Here is a 25,907-nt window from a genome sequence, read left to right on the forward strand (position 1 = left end):
AAACCCCCCCCCCCCCCCAACAACCAGTTTTCTAAATTAATTAATCTATATATATATAAAACTCATCATAACTCAAATTTTTATTGGGAAACTCGGGAAAGCCACAAGAGGAATGTTCTTAGCTTGGTTTTGATATTTTAATTTGAGTGGGTCGACTTTTATAGTTAAAATTTAGTTCCCCCGTAAAATCAACCAAGTGCAGGTAATCGGTGGTAATAACTTTGAGTAACCTGGGCAGTGCTGGGTTTCCAAGCTAGCATCAATATAACTTGAAAATCAGAAGTTGTCCAGCCGAAGCCCAAACTTGTTCCGACCCTACGTCTTATTGGAGCTTTTCATGATTACCTTGGACCTCTAGGGGATCCTCTAGACGATCTTCTCAGCAAGGTAGACGATTTAACAAACTTTTGAATGGCAAACATGTAAACGACTAACTCCTTAACGACATAACCCCTAATCGACAACCTCCTGACAGTCAAACTTCTGAAAGACAAACTTCTGAAAGACAAACTTCTGAAAGACAAACTTCTGAAAGACAAACCTCTGAAAGACAAACTTCTGAAAAAAATACACTTCGAACGAAAAACATTTAAATGACGAACACAAACATCTTTTTCTAATTGACAAGCTCCTTAAAGACCATTTTATAAAACTCCTGATAAAATGTTCACAATTTTAAATAGAAGATGGGCGCGAAGCGTCCTGAAAGCCTATTATTGTACATTGTATATATTGTATAGGCTGTATCACTGGAGAAGAGCTATGAAGGTGCTAGTAGAATATTAGTGGAGGATTCAGAGGTTCTAGCAACCCTAGAGAGCGTCAGGTAAATGAAAAAATGGCTCATAAAAACTTGTATTTACGCATCTTTTATTTTTCTAATGATTTTCTTAGAATTCCACTCAACCGTTTCATTCTTTAGATTATAAGAGGAAAACGCATAAACCTCATAATAATTTACCTCAATCTCTTAATATCTTGCCGCACCCTCATGATAATTGGTCTCAACCTCATTATAATCTGCCCCAACTTCACAATTTACTGCCTCAACCTCATAATATCCCGCATTATTCTCGTAATATCCCGCATCATTCTCATAATATACCACCTCAACTTTATAATATGCTGCCTCAACCTCATAATGCCCCGCCTCAGCCACATAAAATACCGCCTCAATCTCATAATATCCCTTCCTCAATCTCAAAATATTAAGGCTTTACTTTATAACACCCATCATCAACTTTATTATATCCCGCCTCAACTTCACTGTATCCTGTCTCCAAGCTTATAATATCCCACATCAAGGTTTGTTAAGTAATTATATACTTATTTAGGATACGATTGATAGCCCGTAAGAATGATGGAAGCATTGACCCCGCTCTGTTTGGATCCCTAGACAACTGTTTACAAAATCTTAATAGGAACAGACAATTTGGTTTAAAGTTTTTTCTTTAAATTTTCTTTCAGAGTCAAAAGTTAGCATTATGTAACAAACAAATTTATCTTGAATTGTGTATTCTAAATATTAGTTTTTCTTACACTATGGACCAAGTTTTAGCCCTAACAGAAGTTGTGCAAAAAACGGCCCAAAAACAAAGCAAAAATGAACGTGTCGTAACGATCGTTTTTCTGACCTTTTTTGGACTTTTTATTGTTTTAGGTCGAATATATTGCTAAGTTTAATAAAATCAAACTTTAACAGAATATATGTTTTTCAAAGTTTTATTATTTTTTTTCTAAAAACGATCCAAAGGCCGAATTTAAAGAATTTGAGTTGCGACTTAAATTTGAGACGCGGCTCAAATACTGTTGGTTTTACTTAAAATATTCAATGTTTCAAGATTTAAGCCGGCGCTCAATTGAAATCGGTTTTTGGCAGATTTGAGACACGGCTCAAATTCATTAAATTCGGATTCAAAACGATTAATAACACTAATAGTGAAACATCATCAAAGACATTCAAAACTAACGTTCAATACCATAAACGGAGTCCGAATCTTAAATGTTGAAACATTGAATACAATTTTAAGTGGAACCAACCATATTTGAGCCTTGTCTCAAATTCAAGCCGCGGCTCAAATTCTTTAAATTCGGCCTCTGAACCCGACTTTTTGCCCCTGAGCAGAATAAGTTAATAAATTAATATATTTTTGTGTTCTTTATTTTCTCTATTGTTTTACTTGTCAACGGCTGTATCTACTCATTATTAAAAGATATTTAATGGATATAAAACGATGTTAAAAAAGGTTAAGCATTTATTTTTCATTTTTTTGCTTGGAAATAAGAACTTGAGCATCAGCATTTAAGAAGAAATGTTTGCACGGTTCTCAATTATTTGTCGAAGTATCAGTTATCAGTTATCACTGGTTCGGGAAAAGATAGATTTTAAAAGGGAAATAGCGTAATAAGTGTAAAAAGTAGTAAAATTCATGCCAATATATTTACCTCTTCAGGGCCGCCCGCCCTGAAAATCCTTTTCCTCCACCACGGAGCTGGTGTTGAGTGGCGAATTCTTTTATATAAATTCCCCTGTGTTCAGATCCATAAAAGCTCTGCTGCGGCTGCTCCACTTCCTCGTAAGACTCTTTCTGAGCTGCTGACCACAGAAGAGCAGCTAAAGAGGTTTCTATGTGAGAGTATAGCAGTTGTTCTTCTCCAGACAGATCATAATAATTATACTAAACAGGTAATAGTTGCCCAAAGTAGTTATGCGCGCTTGCTGCGTTGAATTATAAGAAAGAGAGAAGGTTAAGACACTTTCTGTGGCGAGCGCTGCGGCTAGGACAGGTTAAAGGTCCGAGCGCCGTGGCTAGAACAGACTCTCTCTGTCTTGTAATTCAACGCGGCATGCGCGTAACTCTTTTGTGCTCCAATTATTGATTCCTATTGATTACCTGGTATGATTGCCTGGTAAAAACGTTCAGAAACTATTGGCAGACATTTTTTAACTAATTAAAGAACAAATCTACCCTACCCTAGATGCTAGAAAAATGTTTAATAATTTCGGATAAATTCCATAATCCAAATGGAATAAACGTCCCATGAACAGTTTTCAGCATGTCACACCTAGCATTGTGCAGCATCTAGGGGATAGATTCATTTGTAATTCGGTGAATAAAGGTTCCTCCCTTAATTTTTAAAAACGTTTAATGGTTCATGATTCTCAACAGATTCCGGAAAGGTTCCGTAAGGTCGTGACGGAATCAAACTGATTCGGATAAAATCGGAAACACGATTACTCAAGTCAGTTTGATGATGTACCCAATTTTTGATTCGTCCTGTCGTTCAAATCTTGTGCAGTCTCATTATTGTTCGAGGCCAGAGGCTGAATTTAATGAATTTGAGCCGCGTCTTAAATCCGCCAAAAACCGGTTTCAATTGAGCGAAGTGAAACCAACCATATTTGAGCCGCGGCTTAAATTTAAGCCGCCGCTCACATTCTTTAAATTCGACCTCATGATAAACAAAATTTTGATTTGAAATGAGAGCTTAAATATTGTTAATTAGACAAAATATCAACTAATTAACCTGATTTTTGAAAATAATCTAAATAATTATCTATTACAAGCTGTAATACCTTATCTTTATCTTGATTTAGTAAATTCACTTTGAGTTTAAAATGTGTAAAGTAGGGGGTCCCTAACATTCTGATTTTCCTTTGGTCTTCATTTCTTAGATCTATTTCCTAACAATCTAAATACTTATATTTTTCTAGGGTCTGTACGATCTTATGGCAGAACTAATGAAGGAATTAATCAACAAAACTATCTGATAGCAGACAATGTTAAACTGTTTGTTTTCATAATTTTTTAATGGTCATTATTAAAATAATGAATACTATTTTTAGAAATTGATTTATGTTTGATTAATTTATTTTTTCAGTAATTGATTGACGGCTTGAGTAAATTGATTTTGTTTTTGATCAATGGTTAATTTTATGAGTAATTTGTCAATGTTTGAAAGGAAATAATTTATGTTTTAATATTTTGAGTAACTGATATATTGATTCATCCAATCAGTAATTAGTTTAAGTTCGGAGTAATGTCATTTGATATGGTTGATTGATTGATTGGCGCTTTTATTGATTGGTTGAACTAGAAAATTGAGAGAAGTAAAGAAGATCCGTGTATCCTTTTTCATTGATGACTGGATTGATTGGTTGATTGGTTGATTGATTTAACCAGAGAATTGAGACAAGTGAGGAGGATCCCCGTATCCTTGATTTAGCAAAACAATTTAATGCCCAGCATTTGGTTAGAGCAGCAATTCAGGTCAGTTCAAAGGATCGAGACGGGAGATTTTATATTTATGAATAGAAATAATAATTTAAAAAGAAATGACATTATAATGGTATTTTTTAATACTCGACATATGTAGTTTTAAAAATAAAAATAAGATTTTTTTTTTCATATAAAATATTTGGAATATTGAATTTCAATTGATTCAGTTCAGAATCATTTTTCACGAACAGTCCCTTCCAGGTTCCTTGATCTTTCTCTTCAAAAAATTATACTTTTTATACTCAATATTTGTGATTTTTTATCTTTTTTCAACGGTTTTATATTTTTGAATATTGAATTTTTTCTGTTTCATTTTCACGAACAATCCCTTCCAGGATTCTCGAATCTGTCTCATAGGAAAATTGTATCTTTTTTAACTCAATATTTTTAAAGACGAGATTTTTTTAGAGTCTTTTGTCGACGGTTTTATATTAAATTTTTCGAATTTTGAATTTTATTCGGATAAATTTTTCATGAACGGTCCCTTTCAGGACCCTGGCTCTGTCTCAATGGAGAACTCTGCTATGGACCTGCTGAAGTTCACCCCGGAGGAGTTGGTCTGTTTACTCAAGAACTTCGATACTCTCTCCCAGGAGGAGAGAAAGGAATGGAGAAATATAAATATTTTGAATTTTTTTTTAAGGTTTTATTTCCTTAATTTGGGAAACCAATGAATTTTGTTTAAAAAGTATCAAAAAAAAGGTGCCTTTTAATGTCAAATTTTTAATTTTAAAATTATTTAAATTTGGCCTCTGAACTGTGTCCGAATTTAATGAATTTGGCTTAAATTTAAGCTGCGGCTCAAATTCCTTAAATTTGGCCTCTGCTTATCTAGATATTGGTCCGACCTTTGAAGTGGTTTAAATAAGTCTTCGCGGCTCAACTACTTTTCTATTCATTAATCTGGTCCCAGATTGTTACACCTTTTGAATTTCAAACTTTGAAAGTTGATCTGGCAAATTTTGAAATATGACGTCAGGTTGCAAATATAAATGGATTAGGAAATTAAGAGTAATTTGAGAGTAATCAGTTTCTTTAATCCTTAAAACAAATATCAATATTTTTTCTTTTTTATTGTCAAAACTTTAAATTGTAATATTTTTCAACTATTTAATAATTTTTTAACTTGCAGTTTATCTTAAAGTTGTTGAAATGTAATATGAGTCCCTGTTATCTATATATATAAGTTGAAATATCTGTTTGTCTGTTTGTTTGTTTGTCCTAACTCGAAACCCCTGGACCAATTTGCCTCAAATTTTTATTGGGGAAATCGGTAGACCCATGGAAATGTTTTTAGCTTGGTTTTGATATTCTAAGTTAAGTGGGTAGACTTTAATAGCGAAAATCTAGTTTCCCTGTAAAATCTTTAAAGTGCGGGTAAACGGCGGAAGTAACTATTAGTAACCTTGGCAGGGCTGGGTTCTCAAGCTAGTTGTAAAAATATCATTTTGCCTCTTCTATTCTTCAACTTTTTTCAACAAAAAGTGCCAGACTTGTTAAAAGTAAAACCAGATGAATATTTATTTCTTTCTCCAGTGTTTCCAATATTACATGAGTAGTCTACAGTTGAAGAGATCAGCGTTAACCAGTGTAGAGCTTAATATACTGGATCTGTATCTACTCAAAACTAGAGAAAGTAAGTATACTCCTATTATTATATTAACCAGTGTAGAGCTTAATATACTAGATCTATATCTACTCAAAACTGGAGAAAATAAGTATATTCGAATAATTATGTAAACCAGTGTAGAACTTAATATTTGTTATTTTTTTTTCTTTCTGATGAAAAAAAATATAATTATCATCCCGAAAACTTTTTCTACCGACTTGGCCATGCTAGAGGCAGCAGATAAAACTCGGGATCTATGGAGGAAGGTTATCCCGAATTCTCATTTCCGAAACAAATAAAACTTTTATCTATCTTAAAGGGAGTGTTCGCGAAAAATGAAAGGGGGTATAGGCTTAATGCGATAAAAAAAGCGCTTTTGATCAATACTAATCTTACTGTGACCCACCATGCAAAGATGACAATGTCTGATTCACATTTAAAACCTTTATCTGATCAATAACGTGGAAGGTTTTGTCGTTTTTAAAGATTTAAAAGTGTTTTTTTTATGATAATTTCTTTCGGTTTTTCTGTAGTGAAATTGCGTAAGTCACGTTAGTAGAGAAACCACATTAAAATAATCAGTTTTCATTATTATAAACAAGAAACATGGATATTTAATTCATACTTGATTAGACAGGGGTTTCAAGGCTACTGTTTTGAATCTAGCATTGTTATCATTGCATGGAATGTCACTTGAAATTACGCTTGGTCGCTTTAAGATTGTTTTGATATCAATTTGTCTGCTATTAAGTTGAGATGATAAACGAAATGATGATGGGGACCCCCATGAACTCAGACAACAACGGTGACGGTAACAATATTATTTGTTCAAAAAGCCATTAACAGAGGGGGTTAGGGACTGTAGAAAAAAATATCTTCTATTCCTTGAAATAATTGTGACAATGTCTTCATAGTTAAATTTTTGGGAACGGGTCTTTTTGTTTTTATATATTACTCATAACCTTTAAATTCTGAATCTTGTCACCCATCAAACCTTAGTTTTTTCATATATTTTAAAGCTGGCAATTTTAAGAAAAGTTTTGGATTAAGCTTGAGACTATAAATTTGGGGACAGTTGTATATTTTTTTTACTCTTTTAATATGGTGTTAATGGTGTTAAAGAAAATAATGAATTTAACGCGTTTAAGCAGATTAAAAAAGTTTCTAGCGCTGGCCCATGTCTTGATAAATAAGTCTCTTAGAACTTAAAATTGGAACTTTTCATTTTCACGTTTAAGCTTAGGCATTTTATAGCATTAAACTGTTGAAAAATCCCTAAGTTTTCCCTTTTTTTTTAGATTTTTTCAAACCAAAATCTTTTGACTATGGACATACTGTCACTGCTGGATATTCAGGTAGGGTTTCAAAGATTTTTTCTTGTGCACAACTCAATGCAAATTTGTGCGCACATTGTAATTTTTTATCAACCAGTGCAATATAAAACTTTATTTTTGCACTTATTGGCAAAGTTAGCTACATTTTAGATATTTGGACTGATATTTTAGAAAATTGCTTAACTTATCTGAGTATAAGTTCGCATATTTTTTTGTTTAGTTTGCTTTAGAACAATTATTGTTTTATTATGAAATTTTAAACCTTAAAATAGAAATGATCTTTTAGATTTATTTATTCATATTTATAGTTCTGTTTAATATTATATTGATTGGTAAATGCATTTTAAATTGGTTTTTGACAACATTTGAAAATGATTCTGGGTGAGAAAGCTGAAATTTAAAGGTGAACTGAAAAAGGCTGTTTCGTAGTTTTTCTTTAAAGCAGCTCTAATTTAATTTTTCATTTCCAAGATGGTGGTCAGCGATATTCTTCTGAACGGAGCGTGAGACGTAATGACTGGTTGGAGGACCTTGCTCCCAGACGAAACAGGTTAGTCAGCGGAATGTACACCATGTACCGTACTGTCATCAGCATTTTACAATTTACACCTTTGCACAATTTACACACTGACTGGCGTTGTACACATTGTATTATAGTTTAAGTCGCATTTTATAGTGTACTAAGTAACTTTGTATTTGGTTTCTAAATCTTGAAATCCGCTGTGGACACTTTTGATTTTACGCTTAATACTCTCTTTTGGATTTCCTTGCTGAGTTCCAACCAATAAAAGTTCTCTCCTTGATCTTGTTGGATAGTTTCTCGGCTTCTGATTGGTTGCATTTTTAATACTTTCCTTCATAAGATTAAATCAATCCGCAGATTATTGAAAATTTGAGATCATGCACTGACGATATTCACAATTCTAAAATTTAGGCTCTGTTCTGTCCGCGTCATTGTACACCATTTCCATTTACTGTACTGGACTGTCAATGTTGACAAAATGTTTAAATTGAGAAAATTTAGACATTAAAAGAATATAAAATTTGCTTTGTAAAATGACTAAAATGCAAAATGACGAATGTTTACACTCCTAATGCTAATACAATGGACTGGGTTGGTAAAGTACTTAGCGATGTACTTCATTGTAATAGTTATGTACTGCACAAAACTGTTCCATATCCCAAAGTTATCGTACTGTTATGATAATTTATCAGTTTTGTAAAATAACGATAATAAAATACGCAAAATTTATAGTGTACTAATCACACACACCTTGCATAATGAAGCAAAAAATGCTTAATTTAATATGTTAACTCATCTCTTCTTATTCTTTAAATATTAGAGATTTTTTCAGTTGCTCAGATGACAAGACACCAGCTGATATTAGTTTTCCGATCCCTGCCACATGGGATCCAAAACCTAAAGAAAATCCGTCAACCTCAACATCTCACAAAGCTAATTCTTGGACCCTGATTCCCAAAACCCGAATCCCAATCCCTTCTTGCAAAAATCCTTTCCCTACATCAAAGGATCTCAGTTCAATCCTCTCTGGATCTAAAGATCATTTGGAATCTGTGCAATGGACCCCTGTTTTATCCACCAAAGTTTCAACTCCAGCGTACAAAAATCCCTGGAATCAATTAGCATCCAGTCTACCATACATAACAGCAAAAGTTCAAGAGCTGAATGAAGCTAAAAAGGGCAACCTGGACTATAAAAGGGATCAGGATATAAGAAGCAACCTGGACTACAAAAGGAATGATGACAAAAAAGGCAACTTGAAAAAGAAAAGAAAGGGGAATAAAAAAGGCAACCTGGACTTCAAAAGGAATGAGGATAAAAAATGCAACCTGGAATACAAAGACTTTCTTCCTTTAGTGTTCCCCAGTAATGAAGAGCTTGACATACTTAAGCGCTCAAAAGAGCCCTTCATTGATATAAATGAGGAAGGGGTTTTATTTACAAATAATACTGATGGAGATTGGAAAAAATGTATGATCTTCTCTGAGATTCTCGGTAAGCTATCAGAAGATGTTGAAAGCGCATGGACTTTGCTGGATGCCGCAATTATATCTGATCCTGGGTTTGCGCTCCGATGGCTAAAAATGATGCCGTCTCCAGGGGAGGAACAAACGCCAAAACATTTTCGTTTTGAACAGTATGCTCATGTATGTAAACTGAAACAAATGATAGAAAATGCATTTCCAAGCATTTTAACTTCTAAACCATCAGACTACACACAGCTTTCGTTTAAAAAAGCAGCAAGGAATAAGATGAAAATGGTGAACAGGCGTTTTCAACTTAGGAAAAAAATGGACGAATGCATTTATGGTATCGAAAATTGCCCATGTATGGACAGAGCCAAGAAGAATATAGAAAGACTATCAACTGTCCATAACACGAATAAAGAACAGGCAGTCGCCAAGGATTTGAACAAAGGAGAGACGGCTGCCAAGGACATCACTGAAGAGGAGTCCAGTGCTAATGATATCACTGAAGCTAAGGACATCAATACAGAAGAGTCAGCTGGAAAGTTAATCAATGAAAAATGGTTAAAAAACAAAGTGTTGAATGGTAATCTGTACGATGATCTAACGGAAGAGGAGCTCGCTGAACTCCGCGCCTCCGGTGAACCATACCTCATAGTTTTACCCAAAAAATTTACTATTCATACAGCAAATAAAAAATCCTTCTGGAGACGGTGTTTACTCTTCTCTGAGATTCAAAAATGTAGTAAAGGAGAAACATTAAGAGATCTGGCAAGAAGCGACCCTGGGGTGTTGATTAGATGGATAGAAGCACCTATATACTATAGGGGAGGACAGTTGCCTCGGGCGAAAACATTCCGGGTCATGAACCAGGAGAATTTCAACAAATTGAAGGATGCACTAGAGGCGGAGTTTCCTATCACAATCATAGATTTCCATGCAGAACGTATAAATTTTGAAGCTGAACCAAGAACAAGGGCTAGACTGCTCAAAAGGCTGAAGAAAAGAAATGAGATCAGGCTTAAGATAGAAAAAGAAAAAGAAATACATAATTCCAGTTCAAGCTTACTGGATCCGGATCCGTTGGATCCGCAGCATTTCAAAATTCCTGGATCCTGATCCCAAAAATTATTCAGAGCCACGGAGGACGTTATTAACCCAAAACTGTTTAAAATAACCATTTCCTCTCAAAACCTAAACTTTAATTTAAAAATATGTTATTTCAAAAAATTATCAGGAAATTTTTTTTTGCATTTATTTCTTTTTATTGAACAAGCACCAATGAGTTGATGCTCATCAAAATATTATTCAAAAATTTACATTTAAAAAACTGCAGCATTCGGTCCAAACAGAAAGCCACAGCGCCTGGTCCATACAGAAGCTTTAAATAGCATAGATCACTTTAAAAATGTTTACAGAATTTAAATTTAAGCAGAAATTTCACACAATTTTTGTTTGCTCAATTGTACTTGTATATATTATCATTTTTCATTTGTGTCTTTTAGTGTCTGAAGGAATATTTTTTCAGTTTAAAATGGAAAATATGGCGTAAAAGATTTTGACAGCGATTTGTGTTTATTTTTACAGGTACACAGTACGCAGTACACCTTATTAAGTACTAACTTTACACAGTACAATACACTTCACACAGTACACGTTTTGTAGTTCAATTTACAAAGTACTTTACAAAGAATACTTATAATTATTATTGTTATTATATTGTTACACAGAAAGTGGTAAATATGTATAATCATTTATATGTTGTTTTTTTTAAATTTCCCAAAGCATTTTCACGGCAGACACAGTTTTGTGCTTAATTTCTTTTTGAGTACAAAACATTAACATGCGGTTTATTTAAAGTGCTTGGATGGATCTAATATAAAATTATTTACAAATTTGAATTTCTAGGCAATTCCGAGGTGAACGGCGGCGGGGTCGAGAAGGTAGTCGGGAGAAGGAGCGAAGTGAGAAAAGACGTAGCTCAGGTCGTAGCACCCGTGATGCACGAGATACTCGTGATGCGGAGAACGAGAAGGCACTGAATGAAGAGTTAGACCGTCTAGCTGATGAAAGGAGAAAGCGGAAAAGGGTAAACGGAGTTTTATTTTATTATTTTCAGAGAATTATTTAGCCTTAAAACCGCAAATTATCGAAAACTTTTCAATTTAACTAAATGATAAAAAAATGTAGGGAACCCAGGTTGAACCGGATTCTTCTAGCACAGCTGGATCCAGTAAACAGGGGAGTACAAAATTAAACAAAAATTCTTGAAGACTTTTATTTTTTTTGTGTTTTTAATATCCTTGTTTTTCTTTCTGAAAATTGGTGAACTTCAACTGTGGGTTCTCTTAAATAGTGACATGTGAATTTATGGACCAAATACTAACAATGAAATGTACAGATTTCAATTTTAGATAGAAAAACGACTATTTCTTCTTCAATGTTGCTCAAAAACTGTTTACCACTGTAAATCGATCATATAAATTTAAACGGATAATCGCTTGCAAATGCAATTACATTGACAGTCCATTTATAAAGAAACTCATCTGTTCAATTTATGTTTTTTTTTGACGAACTTAATTAATATAAAAAATTTTAATTTAAAATTTTTCACACCAATTTTATAGTAAATTAAAATCTAGTGAGGAAAAGCACAACAATTAAGTTTTTTTAATTTACAATTTTTCTTCCTCTGTACAGAGAAAAGAAGAACGTCCTGTAGAGAAGGTAGAGAAGGTCCAGCCTGACACATCAAATCTCAATCCAGACGGAAGGTTGGTTTATCATTGATTGATTGGATAATGATCGATTGATTTGTTTTTCATTGATTGATTAATCATTGATTGATTGTTTAATCATTGATTGATTGGTTAATCATTGATTGATTTGTTATTCATTGATTAATTAATCATTGATTGATTGGTTAATCATTGATTGATTGGTTAATCATTGATTGATTGGTTAATTATTGATTGATTGATTAATGATTGATTGGTTAATCATTGATTGATTGATTAATCATTGATTGATTGGTTAATCATTGATTAATTGGTTAATCATTGAACGAATGAATAATAGATGACACATTCATTAAGTTTTTGATTGATTGAGAGATTTTGATGTTAGTAAAATACTAGTAGATTAAATGATCAATAAAATAAATGATTAATTGAATTTTGTGTATGCTTCGAAATTTTAAAATATCAAGTATGAGAAATTGGGGTTGACTTATTTTTTGGCTGATAAATTAATTAATTAATATAATAACTAATGAATTTTTGATTGTTCGTGTTTGATTGATTGATTTGATTGGTTTATATTCCAGTGAGAACCTGGGGTTGAAGTACAATGATGAGCAGATAAACAGCTGGGTGAGACGGGGGGAGGAGAAGAAGGCTCTCTTCCTGGAGGGCGATGACAACNTTGTTATGTACAGGTGTACTGATTGCGGAGCTACCCTGTTTGGATTGCGGAATGTAGTTGTACAATTGTTAATATTTGTTATGTACAGGTGTACTGATTGCGGAGCTACCCTGTTTGGATTGCGGAATGTAGTTGTACAATTGTTAATATTTGTTATGTACAGGTGTACTGATTGCGGAGCTACCCTGTTTGGATTGCGGAATGTAGTTGTACAATTGTTAATATTTGTTATGTACAGGTGTACTGATTGCGGAGCTACCCTGTTTGGATTGCGGAATGTAGTTGTACAATTGTTAATATTTGTTATGTACAGGTGTACTGATTGCGGAGCTACCCTGTTTGGATTGCGGAATGTAGTTGTACAATTGTTAATATTTGTTATGTACAGGTGTACTGTCTGCGGAGCTACCTTGTTTGGATTGCGGAATGTTGTTGTACATTACGAAGGAAAGAAACACAAAGCTAAGCTTGTAGAGGAAGAGGTACCAAAAAAATTCTCAATCAAATATTAATTTTAAAATAAAAATTAAATTCTTTTACACTTGACTTAACTCAGCTTAATTTTCTATTTCAGTGGACTACCTACGATCCTCTCCAGAAAGGTAGCTTTTTTTCACGAGTCGAGGAAATTATAATTGGTTGATTAGTTCATTGGTATTGACTGATTAGATAGGTTGATTTATCGGTATATTGACTGGTTGATTGATTAGTTCTTATTTTAGATTGAATTTGTACTGAATTAGGGCCGGGTAAACTGAAAGAGCCTTGTTTGGAAAAAAAATCAAGTTTTTGAAAAAATTAATTTTACAGTTTTTTTCGACAACATTCTTCCCTAAAGTTTTCTAATTCATTATTTGCTTCATTATTTGCTTATTGTGTAGATTCCTAACCAGCTGGACAAGGAGATGGAAGAGTTCGAAGCCCAGCTCCAGAACTTAGACGAGGACGAGGTCATCATGCTCGACTAGAGGCTGGAGGTCGAGGCCCAGTTTCAGAACCTCGTGGAGGACGAGGTCATCATGCTCGACTGTAGTACTACATTAGCACACCCTTTAATTCTAGAGCAATCCCTTTACTACATGAACACACCCTTTAATTCTAGAGCAACCCCTTTACTACATGAACACACCCTTTAATTCTAGAGCAGTCTCTTTAATACATGAACACATCCTTTAATTTATGAGCAGTCCCTTTAATACATGAACAGTCCCTTTACTACATGAACACACCCTTTAATTTATGAGCAGTTCCTTTTATACATGAACACAGCCTTTAATGCATGAGCAGTCCCTTTACTACATGAACACACCCTTTAATTTATGAGCAATCCCTTTTCTTGAACACGCTCTTTATTTTATAAACAGTCCCTTTAAATTAACACTCGCTCGAGGCGATGAGGCTGGATTAATGAAATCCTTTAAATCCTTGAAAAAAAAATATAAAAAATAGTTAATTTTTTTTATTAATGTTTTTATCACGTATGTGTACTTTAAAATTAAAATCTATTATTGTGAAGTTGAGAGTTTTTGTAAACATTAAATAAAAATGTAAAAATAAATTTTCAGACTGGAAAATGTTATGTTCATCAAGTAAGATACTCAAGGGACATAAATTTAAGTGTAAGTTAGATTAATTGTTCTTATCTTAAAATTTAAGATTTTTCATAAGAACATTTAATGTGTTTTCTTAATTTAGATGTAAGTATAGTTTAAAATAAAACTCATGTGTTTTCTTAATTTAGATTTTTTCAATCAAACGCAAAAAATTAATTATTGTTATTAGTTTGCGTTCAAATCTGATACTATTGTGAACATGTCTAGACCAAGCTCAGATTTAGCTAAATTCAAACAGAAGGTTAAGGTAGGCTATTCCGTCAATGAGACTTATTTAATATGAACTTTATTTTACAGAGTGGCTTCTGTGTAGCATTGGACGACGATATGGTCGTTTTTTTGCATTATAAATCCGCAAATTAGTTTACGCTTAGCAATAAGCAGAATGTTTAATCAATAAAAAAATGTTCTAAACATTATTTTCGTCTTAGAAATAGTAAAATGTCCTAAATTTTTTGTTTAAAATTCAATAACACAAAATTTAAATGACCCCTATTTATAGATTAGACTGGTATGTCCAATTCACAGTGATATCCTTAAACCCTCTATCTGAACTACTGTGAGGAAGAAACCGTCGTGCTTTATCTTAACAATGTTAAATTCATTCTTTTCTGTTTTATAGATCTATAAATTACTCCTATAGAAAATCTGCAATTTAAGAATAATCAATTTTACGCCGTATAAACAAACTCCTCGCTAATAAGAGAAAGGTTTACAGTGTACAGATGTGAATAGAACAGGCCGAAGTAGATCGTAAAAATAACGGCAAATAAAAAATATTATTTTATGTTACATTAAATAGTTCGATTGAATATCTCATTCATCGTTGATAGGACAAATTTTTAAATTGAGTACCGTTGTGAATCCAGCATGATGACTTAAAATTCCATTTATTATCTCTCGCTAAGGAAAGCAAACATCTGGTGATATTAACGGGGGCTGGAGTATCTGCAGAATCTGGAGTTCCTACATTCAGGTGCAATATTCAAAACTTGTGCTTGCCACAATTTTCATCATTGAATAAGAAAATATTAATTTAAATGTTGTAACATTTGCCATTTTTTCAATCCTGACTGGGTGCAAACTTCTTAGGGGTCACGTTATTATGTACTAACTGCTCCATTCGTACATGTACAAAATAAAATAACATTCTGTGAATTAAAAGAGTTTTTTAAAGTCGAATTTTAAGTTTTGCAACATTGTTATATTTTTAACAGTTGGATTAAATGACATATTGTGCACATGTACATATTATTTACACTGTACAATTGTACATGGGTGCTTGTAGTTATAAATTATATGTAGATGTGTATGTACAGGGGTGCTGGAGGCTACTGGAGAACATACAGTTATATATATTATGTACATGTGTTTGTATATGGGTGCTTGAGTGTACTGGAGAACATAATACAGTTGTATATTATGTACAGGTGTATGTACAAGGGTACTGGAGAACATACAGTTATATATGTACAGGGGTGCTGGAGGGTACTGGAGAACATACAGTTATATATATTTTGTACATGTGTATGTACAGGGGTGCTGGAGGGTACTGGAAACATACAGCTATTTATATTATGTACATGTGTATATACAGGGGTGCTGGAGGGTACTGGAGAGTGGAGAACATACAGCTATATATATTTTGTACATGTGTATGTACAGGGGTAATGGAGGGTACTGGAGAACATACAGTGCTCCAGATTTAGCAACTCCACAGGCATTCTCCACTGATCCTTCTCTAGGTAGAGTGGGAACATAAAACTGTGAAATACGTAGACGATTTATCGACTTAAATAGTATATTTTACATAAAACAAAGCAATTGTGCAGTGTGTACAGATCAATTACACGTGATAAGTTGATCTTAAGCTTTGGTTCCGCCGTATCTCTCTAAGTACGAAATTTTGAAGATGATTTGTAAATTCAAGAAACCTCCTTTTTTAAATAACTCATATTCTTAAGTCTATCTAAGTTTAGATTAAACATGTGTTACTTGTAGCCAAAACTCATTCATTTTTATCTTTCAGACATTTACAGTGATAACCAGAAAACTCGGGAATAGGAAGACTACTTTTAGACTCAAATTATGACTTTAGAGTTGTCCAATGAGCATCACATACAGCAGTTGTGCAGTGTAAACAGACCCTTTTTACAGTCATATAGCTGCTTGTCAGCACAATGCTGCTAAACAGAATAGGTATTAAATGCTGACAAAGCTACCCAATCCTGCACATCAAGCTATAGCTGCTTGTCAGCACAATGCTGCTAAACAGAATAGGTAACTAATGCTGACAAAACTACTCAATAAACTAGATTGCTTTTGAAAATTGTGCAAGGGCTCTTAAATTCCTTTTTTCCTCTTTTGTAAACTTTAGTTGGAGAGATTGTTCAGAATTGTGAACTTTCAATATTTGTAATTCCTTATAGGATTATTTGAGGAAAATTATGACTTTAAATAATTCAGGAAAGTATCAGTAATAACTCAGAATATAGATGAACTTCATCAAAAAGCAGGTAAGCGTTATTAACCTAAATTATTGCTTAAAGTCCTCTTACTTGGCAGAAACATATTTTTAATCTCATTTTTTATTAAGGCAGTACTGATGTAATAGAACTTCACGGCTCTCTTTTCAAGACTAGGTAGTTTTTCCATTTTTGTTGTTTTTGTGAAAATAAAGAAAAATTTCTTTTTTTAAAGTTTGCTTTTTGGGAATGTTTTGCCTCACGTAGAAAATTATGAATGATGAAAATGCAGTTTACCTGGTATGTCCAATTCCCTTTAATTCTCTATTTGAGAAATAATTTTTGTTACTTTAACGCATTATCTGAGTAATGACTAGTTAGTAGGTAAAAGGTAGAACTATATTGTTTTTATTTTTCACATCACTTGTAAGGAATTATCAAGTTTTACCGAGACAAATAGGAAAATCTCATTAATCCTTGATCAGCAAGGGCGTATTCAGGGGGGGGCAAGGGGGCAGTTCCCCCCCCCAGAACTCAGAGCTATCACACATATAAATGAACGAAGAGCTTTATTATACAGATTACAATTGTACTCCTACTTTCTGGACCTTAGTCCTTGTTGTAATCTCATAGAATTCAAGTTTAAGTCAGGTTTTTCATCTTCAAAAATGTGTTTTACTATCTCTTGTTTAAATACTAATATAACAATATAATAAAGTGTCGATTTTTTAGAAGTCATGTTGTTTTCTGCTAGTTTTGTTAGAAGGAAAGATAAAGTAGTACTTGCAAAGTAATTGGACTGTATGTGTACCTTTAAAGTATCTTTTTCTTATGCCTGGTATCCAAGAAGCCAATTGTTTTGAATTTACAGTTCATATTTTGTCCCATCCTAAGAGCTCCTAAGGGGAAAGGGGCAAAATAAAAATACAAATAACTTTTTTTCTCACTTAGGTGTACTAAATGTCATCACGTGGAATCCAATTATGAAAGTCCCATTTGTGAAGCTCTTAGAGACAAAGGTACTTTCTTAAAGGATTCGAAGGACGGAATGATAAAAAAATCAAATAAATTAAAATAAAAAATATAAGTTTATTGTAAAACCTATATACAAATTTTGCTCGTCTGTCTGTCGTGTTTGTTTGTTTGAATCTTATAAACGTAAAAACGGCCTAACCGATCGGGCCCAATTTTTGTGGTTACTCACATTGCCCCAGGGAAGGGTTATGGATGATCAAAAGTTTAAATTTTAGCCTTTAACAAATACCACAACAAATTTTCTATAACATCTGCGAACTTTTTTGTTGTTTTTTTTTGTCACAATATATTCAAATAGAAAACGTTAACAATTGAAATAGATCGCCTAGTTTTAAATAGGGTTTCTAGCGAAAAGAAAAAATTGTTTCGCAAAAAAAAAATTCGACGAAAATTTCGCTTTTTTGCATTTCGTTCTTGCTAGAAAATTGTGAAAACTTTCGCTAAATTTTGCTGTAATCTGCCACGATTTTTGCGAAATAAGAAATGCGAAAATTTTGTGAAAAAATGAGAATATTTTGCGAGAAAAAAATGCGAAAATGTTTAGGAAAATATTGGGAAATTATTGATTATGATATAATAAAACCTCTAATGCTGAGCTCTCAGTGCAGAGAAATTTCGCGAGAAAGTTTGCGAAATACGAACGAAATTTTCGTTCACATAAGTTTTCGTTTGCTGAAAACCCTAGTTACATTAGAAATGTTTTTTAAAGGTAAAAAATTCTGGAAATGATTTGAAATTATTATGAAAAATAAAAAATCATTAGATTTAATTTTATTTGTGTTTAGGTACCCCTGAGCCCGGGGCTGGAGGAGCAAATATCCCGGTCAACCTTCTACCTAGATGTTCACATAATGGTTGTGGAGGTCTTCTCAGGTAGGTCCCCTCATCCTTCCTTCCTTCATTGTACTATCTATTTGCTCCCCTTCCTTCTTTTTAGGAAACACCCTTTCTTTTCCTTACAATCAGAGCCACCCCCTCATTCAAATGTGCTTTGTGCCTTGATTTTGAAATATTTTGCAAATAAGGAAAATGTTTTTAAATCATAAATCCATAAAAGATTATTATATTGATGAAAACTTCTCTGGCAAAAGTCGACTTTATGACGTCTTAAAGGTACTTAAGAGGTTAATTTCAAGCGACCCTCTATGCTAAGATGGCAATGCCCGATTCGCAACCATACCTTTGAAACCATTTTCTGACCAATCATGTTTAAGATATTATAGTATTTATGGTATTTGTTTTCCTGTAGTAGAGAAATCACTTAGCTATGTGATAAATGAGCACCAATTTGTTTTTTTTTAAATTTCTCTAAAAAAACATTAAATTCCTATTTCTTTGTCCTAGACCTCATGTTGTTTGGTTTGGAGAGGGGTTGGACGAAAACATTTTAGGTAAATTAGTATTTAATTACGTGCAAGAATTAAAGCTTGCTTGATTTACTAGCTTGGGAACTCAGCTTTGCCTGAAAACTAAGTTTTTTTTCTATATAAGGTTAACCCGCTCAACTTAAAATGTGTAACCAAGCCTTAGAATATTTCTGTGGTTATTACGAGTTTCCTTGACAAAATTCGAAGAAAATTGGTTTCGGGTTCCTGATCGGATATACAAACAGAAAATACTACTTTATAGTATTAAATTTTGATAATGTTAATAACCTTGATATTGATACTGATAAGAATAACAATGACGATAATAATAATAATGATAACAAAAATAATAACGATAACGATAATTATAATAATAACGATAATGATAACTATAATAATGAAATGTGTATTGTATAGCTAGATCCTATGAAGAACTGGAGAGCTGTGATCTGTGTCTAGTAGTTGGAACATCTAGTGTTGTGTATCCAGCCGCCATGTTTGCGCCACAGGTCAGCCTGCCCTAGCCACAGCGCTCAGCATAGAAATTGTCGTAACGTTCTCTATTATCTAACCCAAAAATTATAAAAGAAGAAAATGTTCATTTTTAGTTTTTATCTTTTTATTTAATTGTCATGGTCATTTATTCCACGTGGTTTTCTATTGAGCTATAGTCCTTAAAAACTTTAACGTCCCAACGAATATTAGTTCAATTGATCATTAGTCCAATTTATAAAGAAAATATCTCAGACTTGTCATTTCATGAATAATAAAAAAGTAATTCGTTTTTAATTAAGGAGGATAATCAAGGAGAATGTTTGATGTGGAGGGGGGGGGGGATTTCTTGTGCATCTATTAAAAAATCTTTTTGGATGTTGAGGGGATAGTTTTGTTATCAATAAAACCGCCAGCAGGGGGGGGGGGAATTTTCGGAAATATATTCTCCGGAGGATTTTTGAAAATGTATTCCCCTATTGTAAGGTTGCTCGGCGTGGTGTACCTGTAGCTGAGTTTAACCTAGAAACTACCCCAGCTACTCAACAGATCGGTCAACATGGATTCTTCTTCAGGAACTTATTAATAACATCTTTATTAAGTCACCTGATTTTTTATTTTGCTTGAATTTTAATTTATCTTAAAAATTTTTTTTTTCAAATGTGACGTGTGTCTTTTCTGCTACAGAGACAGTGGAGGAAATAAACATAATGTGAACACTTGAGTATATAAGGCTTAATTTAAAAAATGTATCTTTTTCCATTGTCCAGGGGGTAGCATATAGTTTTTAAATTGTTATTTGTAATATTGTAGTGGGCCATGTGGTACAACGCTGCCAGAAGCAATCCTTTGATGAAAACAGAGTACAGTGTACAGTGTACAGTGTACACTCAGTGTTCAGTGTTCAACGATAATCACAGGCGTGTGTATTCTTACTCCTCCCACTGCACCCAAAGTAGGGGGGGGGGGGTCAAAATTTGATCTAACAGGGAAGAGAAAGTGAAGTGAAGTGAAGAGAGTGAACAAGTGTGAAAGGAGAGTGACAGAAATGGAGGGTTAAATTCATTTCTCAAATGCGTTCAATCTGACATACAGACTTTTTCCTATTTCAGCCATTAATGTAGAACATTTATTGATCATCACAAATAACTGTTTTTTCTATTTCAGATATATGTTTAGAATGTGTATTTAGAATGTATAAGTCGTACAAAGGAATTGTGAAACCAGTTTTTAACACCCCAGGTAGCTCTGAGTTACAGTACAATTATTACACAATATATGGACAATATTCGTGTACAAAAGTTACGTACAGTGTATTTTACACAATATATGTACATTGTACTGTACTCAATATTTTTACATTGGACTTTAAACAACATGTGTATTGTGCATGTAATTGTACATTGTACTCGACACAAAATATGTACATAGTACTGATCAAAATATATGTACATGCAATGTACACAATTCATTTACATTATTGTACAGTGTACCGTACAAAATTGTACAATATTTATTAGGACAACTGGAACTGGATAATACTTGTTTTATCTCTAGTGTATCTCCTGAAAGACGATATTTAACCATACAATATATATTAGGACAACTGGAACTGAATAATTCTGGTTTTATCTCTAGTGTATCTCCTGAAAGACAATATTTAACCGTACAATATATATTAGGACAACTGGAACTGGATAATACCGGTTTTATCTCTAGTGTATCTCCTGAAAGACAATATTTAACCGTACAGTATATATTAGGACAACTGGAACTGGACAATACCGTTTGCATCTCAAGTGTATCTCCTGAAGCTTCCATCACCTCAGGTATTTATCAATTATTCATTACAATTAAAGAGGGACACATAAAACTGCGGAACTGGAAGACGAAATTTTAGTTAATGTTGTTAAAAAGCAAATAAATTGGTCGGCGTTTTATCAATACAATGAGGACGACTTTTCTTTTTTAAGTTTTGAATTTGAACAATCGTTTTCAAGCTGCAAGTTTCCATGTATTGATATATACGACGACGACAATAGTTCTACTAGTTGATTGAAAATTAACTTCCAAATTAAATGGGTATTTCTACACTGCATAAATGATATGTTAATTGGTCTACTTAAAATCACAACTGGGGGTTTAGGGACGTATTTCTATTCAACAGTTTTATCAAAATTGAATAAATTGGTTAAAGAATTGATTAACTAAATATATTGATCAATCAATTACAAATTGTGAGAATAAGATTAGTTAATGATAGTCCTCTTCGTAATTGATAAGTATAATGAATCGATCAATTGATTTCAATTGATCTATTAAGCAATGATTATTGTAGAAAAATTGATCGAGAGACACGGTTTACCAGATGATGTTGCCCGAGCCATTACTGAACACGGGTAAGATAAATTGATTGATTGGTGGATGTATGATGGATGTTTGATGGATTGATGGACTAATGCATTAATTGATGGATAGGTGGATGGACTGTTTGGTGGAATCTGTCTTAATGGATTGATAGACACGTGGTTTACTTGATTGATGGATTAATTGATGGATTATTAGGTTGAGGGATTGATTGATGGATATATTGATGGATTGATTGATGAATTTGTTGATTGATGGATTGTCTGATGGATGAACCGTAGAATGGAATCTGTTTAATGAACTGATGGAATGATAGATTAGTTGTTAACTTGATTGATTAGTGAATTGATTTACATTCAATGGATTTAAAGATTGATCGATTGATTGTTTAAAGGTTTGATGAACTTATTAATAAATTGATTGATTTTTTACCTATAGATTATTGACAGATGGATTTGTTATTAGATCAATCGGTTTAATTTTATTTAATCTTCATATTCCATCAAAACATGAAATAGAATTCGTCGACAAAACGGTCAAATACATGAATTCGATCAACACTATAAGGTACTGTTGGTAATACATTTACATACAGTTTAAAACAAACAAAATTCATTTTTTAAAAAAAAAAATGGAAAATAAGTTGGTAACATAGTTTACAAAACAGATCTAGATCCGCAACATGATAAAATGGATCCTGAGCAATCACTATTTTATTTAAATTGAAGATCTAGATCTGCAACATAGTGAAATGGATGCTGAGCAATCACTATTTTATTTAAATTGAAGATCTAGATCCGCAACATAATAAAATGGATCCTGAGCAATCGCTATTTTATTTAAATTGAAGATCTAGATCCGCAACATAGTGAAATGGATCCTGAGCAATCACTATTTTATTTAAATTAAAGATCTTGATCCGCAACATAGTGAAATGGATCTTGAGCAATCACTATTTTATTTTAATTTGAAGATCTAGATCCGCAACATGATAAAATGGATCCTGAGCAATCACTATTTTATTTAAATTGAAGATCTAGATCCGCAACATAATAAAATGGATCCTGAGCAATCACTATTTTATTTAAATTGAAAGATCTAGATCCGCAACATGATAAAAATGGATCCTGAGCAATCACTATTTTATTTAAATTGAAGATCTAGATCCGCAACATAATAAAATGGATCCTGAGCAATCACTATTTTATTTAAATTGAAAGATCTAGATCCGCAACATGATAAAAATGGATCCTGAGCAATCACTATTTTATTTTAATTGAAGATCTAGATCCGCAACATAGTGAAATGGATGCTGAGCAATCATTATTTTATTTAAATTCAAGATCTAGATCCGCAACATGATAAAATGGATCCTGAGCAATCACTATTTTATTTAAATTGAAGATCTAGATCCGCAACATAGTGAAATGGATGCTGAGCAATCACTATTTTATTTAAATTAAAGATCTTGATCCGCAACATAGTGAAATGGATCTTGAAATACCGTTTGCATCTCAAGTGTANAAATTGAAGATCTAGATCCGCAACATGATAAAATGGATCCTGAGCAATCACTATTTTATTTAAATTGATATTATATATATTTTATTATTTTCAATTATCAGGAAAGAGTTGGAGTTCATCAGCAAAACCAGCTGGATGTTTACAAAACAAGAAAACCTGTTCTAAACAAAAAACAAACAAAAACAAAGTGATTAAGAATTAGTTTTTATCAGTGATTAATAAAAAACAATCAAATAAACTTGTTCAAGATATGCTTAAGCTTAGCAGTGTTCTGTTTAAAACTAACAGATTAGGTAATCAAATTCAACTTCTGAAAGATTTCACATCTTTTAAAAAAAAGTTCAAATTTTAAATGGCGACTCTCCTTGTCAAAACCGGTTTAAAAGGAGTTCCGAAAGTGCTTCAAAGAAGATTCAATCATTGCTTTGGAGTATGCCGAAGGAAGAAAAACATCTCAAGGTGATATATTTATCCCTCTGTTTTTTGTGGTAACCCTCCTCGTTATTTGTGGATACTGGCGCCTCTTCCCCCCACCCCACATCTCATTAAAGCTAAATTAAGTAATATTAGCCATTTTTCTTAATGTTTGTAATGATTGTAGACAGTTATTGTTATCGTGATTACTGATTATAATACTGAATTCAATCTATGTTACAAAATATGTTTGTAAAGCTACATAAATTCGGAAACATTCCCTTTAATCTTGACATCTTGACATCTTGACATCTTGACATCCTGACACCTTGACATCTTTAGGCGTTACGCCTGTTAAAGAAAGAGAAAAAGAATAGACGAATTCTAGATCAGCCTCATAAAATATATTGGCAGGTATACATTCATTCATTCATTCATTCATCCTTACATCCTTTAATTTATTCATTCATTTTTTCATTCATCCTTTCATTCATTCATCCTTCCTTTCATTTGTTCATTTATTCATTTGTTTATAAATTCATTTGTTTATTTATTCATTGATCCATTTTATTCATTCTTTTATTTCTTCATTAATTTATCCTTTTTTATTCATGTCATTTTTCTTTTTATCATTAATTCTACTTTTCTCAACTTTATATTCATCTTTACACTTTAGATTCAACTTTTCATTCATTTATTCATTTATTTATTTTTCATTAATACTTTAATTCTGTCTTTTAACCATTTTGTGCAATTATCTAATTCATTTATTCATCATTTCGTTCATTCAACAATTCATATATTTATTTGTCAAGGATTTTTTCTTTTATTCATCCATCATTTCATTTTTTAATATTTTGTGAATCTTCCTTAATTCCTTCAAAAGTCATTCATTCTTCAAAAATAAAGTGACTGTTCCCTGTTAAGGTGATGGGAGCTGGAGGTCCGGGTGCACCAACCTCTTTATTTCTCTTTACAGGAAAAAACAAATTTAAATATTTTTTTGCTGTCACTTGAAATTGTATTCAATGTTTTAAGATTTAAGCAGGCGCTCAATTGAAACCGTTTTTTTTTGCGAATTTTGTACGCGGCTCAAATTCATTAAATTCGGACACTGATGATTTTAATAAGAAGTTCTGAACGCGGATATTTTTTTTTCATATTCGTAAACATCATAAATTTGTTATAAACCAAAATTGATTAAAATGAATAACTACCTATGAATATATATACATACAGTTTATTAAATTATATTGTATTATATAACATTTTTACCCTCGTGTCGTTGAATGGTGTTGGCTAAAGAAAGGGGGGGGTAGCACTTTGACACTTTGTGACACCAAATTTTGTAAAGGCTGCGTTTGGTCCTAAAAATTCAGATAGAAGGCTGAATTATTGCATGCAGCCTTTAATTTTGGTCGTCTACACCCATCACGAAGAAAATTTTAGATTGGAGGTCATTGACCTCTATTTTGACCTCCATGACTTCAGAAAATATGGGAAAATACCACTTTTTTTCCTTTAATTCACTTATTTTAAGTTATCAGACATGTTTTCCCTTTTTTGCCAACTCATTCATCATGTGCTGATATTGACACATATATCCGACCTCCAGTTTGACCTTCCTTCAATAGCGACCACTAATTTTAAACTGATTTGTTTCCCAGATTTTCAAGGATATTTCTTCAACTGTGGAGAGGGAAGTCAAAGGATGGTAAGTCTCATAGTCCGTTGTAAAAACAATTAAAAAATTATTTATTTATGAAATATAACAAAAAAATACATAATTAAGTGTTTCAGGAGAAGATATTTAAGAACCTCTAAAAGTAGAGGTTGTGGGAATATTTCCCCCCAATTCTAAAAAAAAAATATAAAAATAGAAATAAAAGGAAAAGGAAAGGATTATAGAGGACGTGAGTCAGACTCTAATAAAACGCATAAATAACTTCCAGTATATATATTTCTTATAACTTATTACTAGAGGGTTCAGAACTA

The 25,907-nt window shown here is 32.7% G+C and overlaps 3 protein-coding genes across 4 annotated transcripts in view; all 3 read left to right on the top strand.

Annotated features, from left to right (window-relative positions):
* The window catches only part of LOC111710368 (uncharacterized), a 3,245-nt gene extending 1,705 nt beyond the window's left edge, over positions 1-1,540 (top strand). The window contains exons 3-5 of one of the 2 annotated variants that reach the window (XM_023484440.1): positions 281-387; positions 741-826; positions 1,335-1,540. In XM_023484440.1, coding sequence (XP_023340208.1) covers positions 281-387; positions 741-826; positions 1,335-1,455 — 314 coding nt within the window. In that variant the 3' untranslated portion in view covers positions 1,456-1,540. The remainder of the gene's footprint in view (positions 1-280; positions 388-740; positions 827-1,334) is intronic. The other variant, XM_023484441.1, reaches the window with a different exon arrangement.
* A 12,629-nt stretch (positions 1,541-14,169) lies between these two features.
* LOC111710372 (NAD-dependent protein deacylase) lies at positions 14,170-21,436 on the top strand. Its single transcript, XM_023484445.1, has 14 exons — positions 14,170-14,238; positions 14,418-14,495; positions 15,157-15,224; positions 15,914-16,004; positions 16,455-16,528; positions 16,715-16,764; positions 16,845-16,890; positions 17,665-17,732; positions 18,534-18,621; positions 19,093-19,139; positions 19,533-19,624; positions 20,094-20,182; positions 20,421-20,849; positions 21,371-21,436. The coding sequence occupies exons 1-13, from the start codon at positions 14,209-14,211 to the stop codon at positions 20,458-20,460; spliced, it is 861 nt and encodes a 286-aa protein (XP_023340213.1). The 5' UTR covers positions 14,170-14,208; the 3' UTR covers positions 20,461-20,849; positions 21,371-21,436.
* Positions 21,437-23,852: 2,416 nt separating this feature from the next.
* On the top strand, positions 23,853-25,674 carry LOC111710373 (ribonuclease Z, mitochondrial). Its single transcript, XM_023484447.1, has 4 exons — positions 23,853-23,957; positions 24,255-24,326; positions 24,840-24,891; positions 25,580-25,674. The coding sequence occupies exons 1-4, from the start codon at positions 23,931-23,933 to the stop codon at positions 25,657-25,659; spliced, it is 231 nt and encodes a 76-aa protein (XP_023340215.1). The 5' UTR covers positions 23,853-23,930; the 3' UTR covers positions 25,660-25,674.
* The last annotated feature ends 233 nt before the right edge of the window (positions 25,675-25,907 follow it).

Source organism: Eurytemora carolleeae, unplaced genomic scaffold, assembly GCF_000591075.1.
Source record: "Eurytemora carolleeae unplaced genomic scaffold, Eaff_2.0 scaffold1031, whole genome shotgun sequence".
NCBI classification, from domain to species: Eukaryota; Metazoa; Arthropoda; class Copepoda; order Calanoida; family Temoridae; genus Eurytemora; species Eurytemora carolleeae.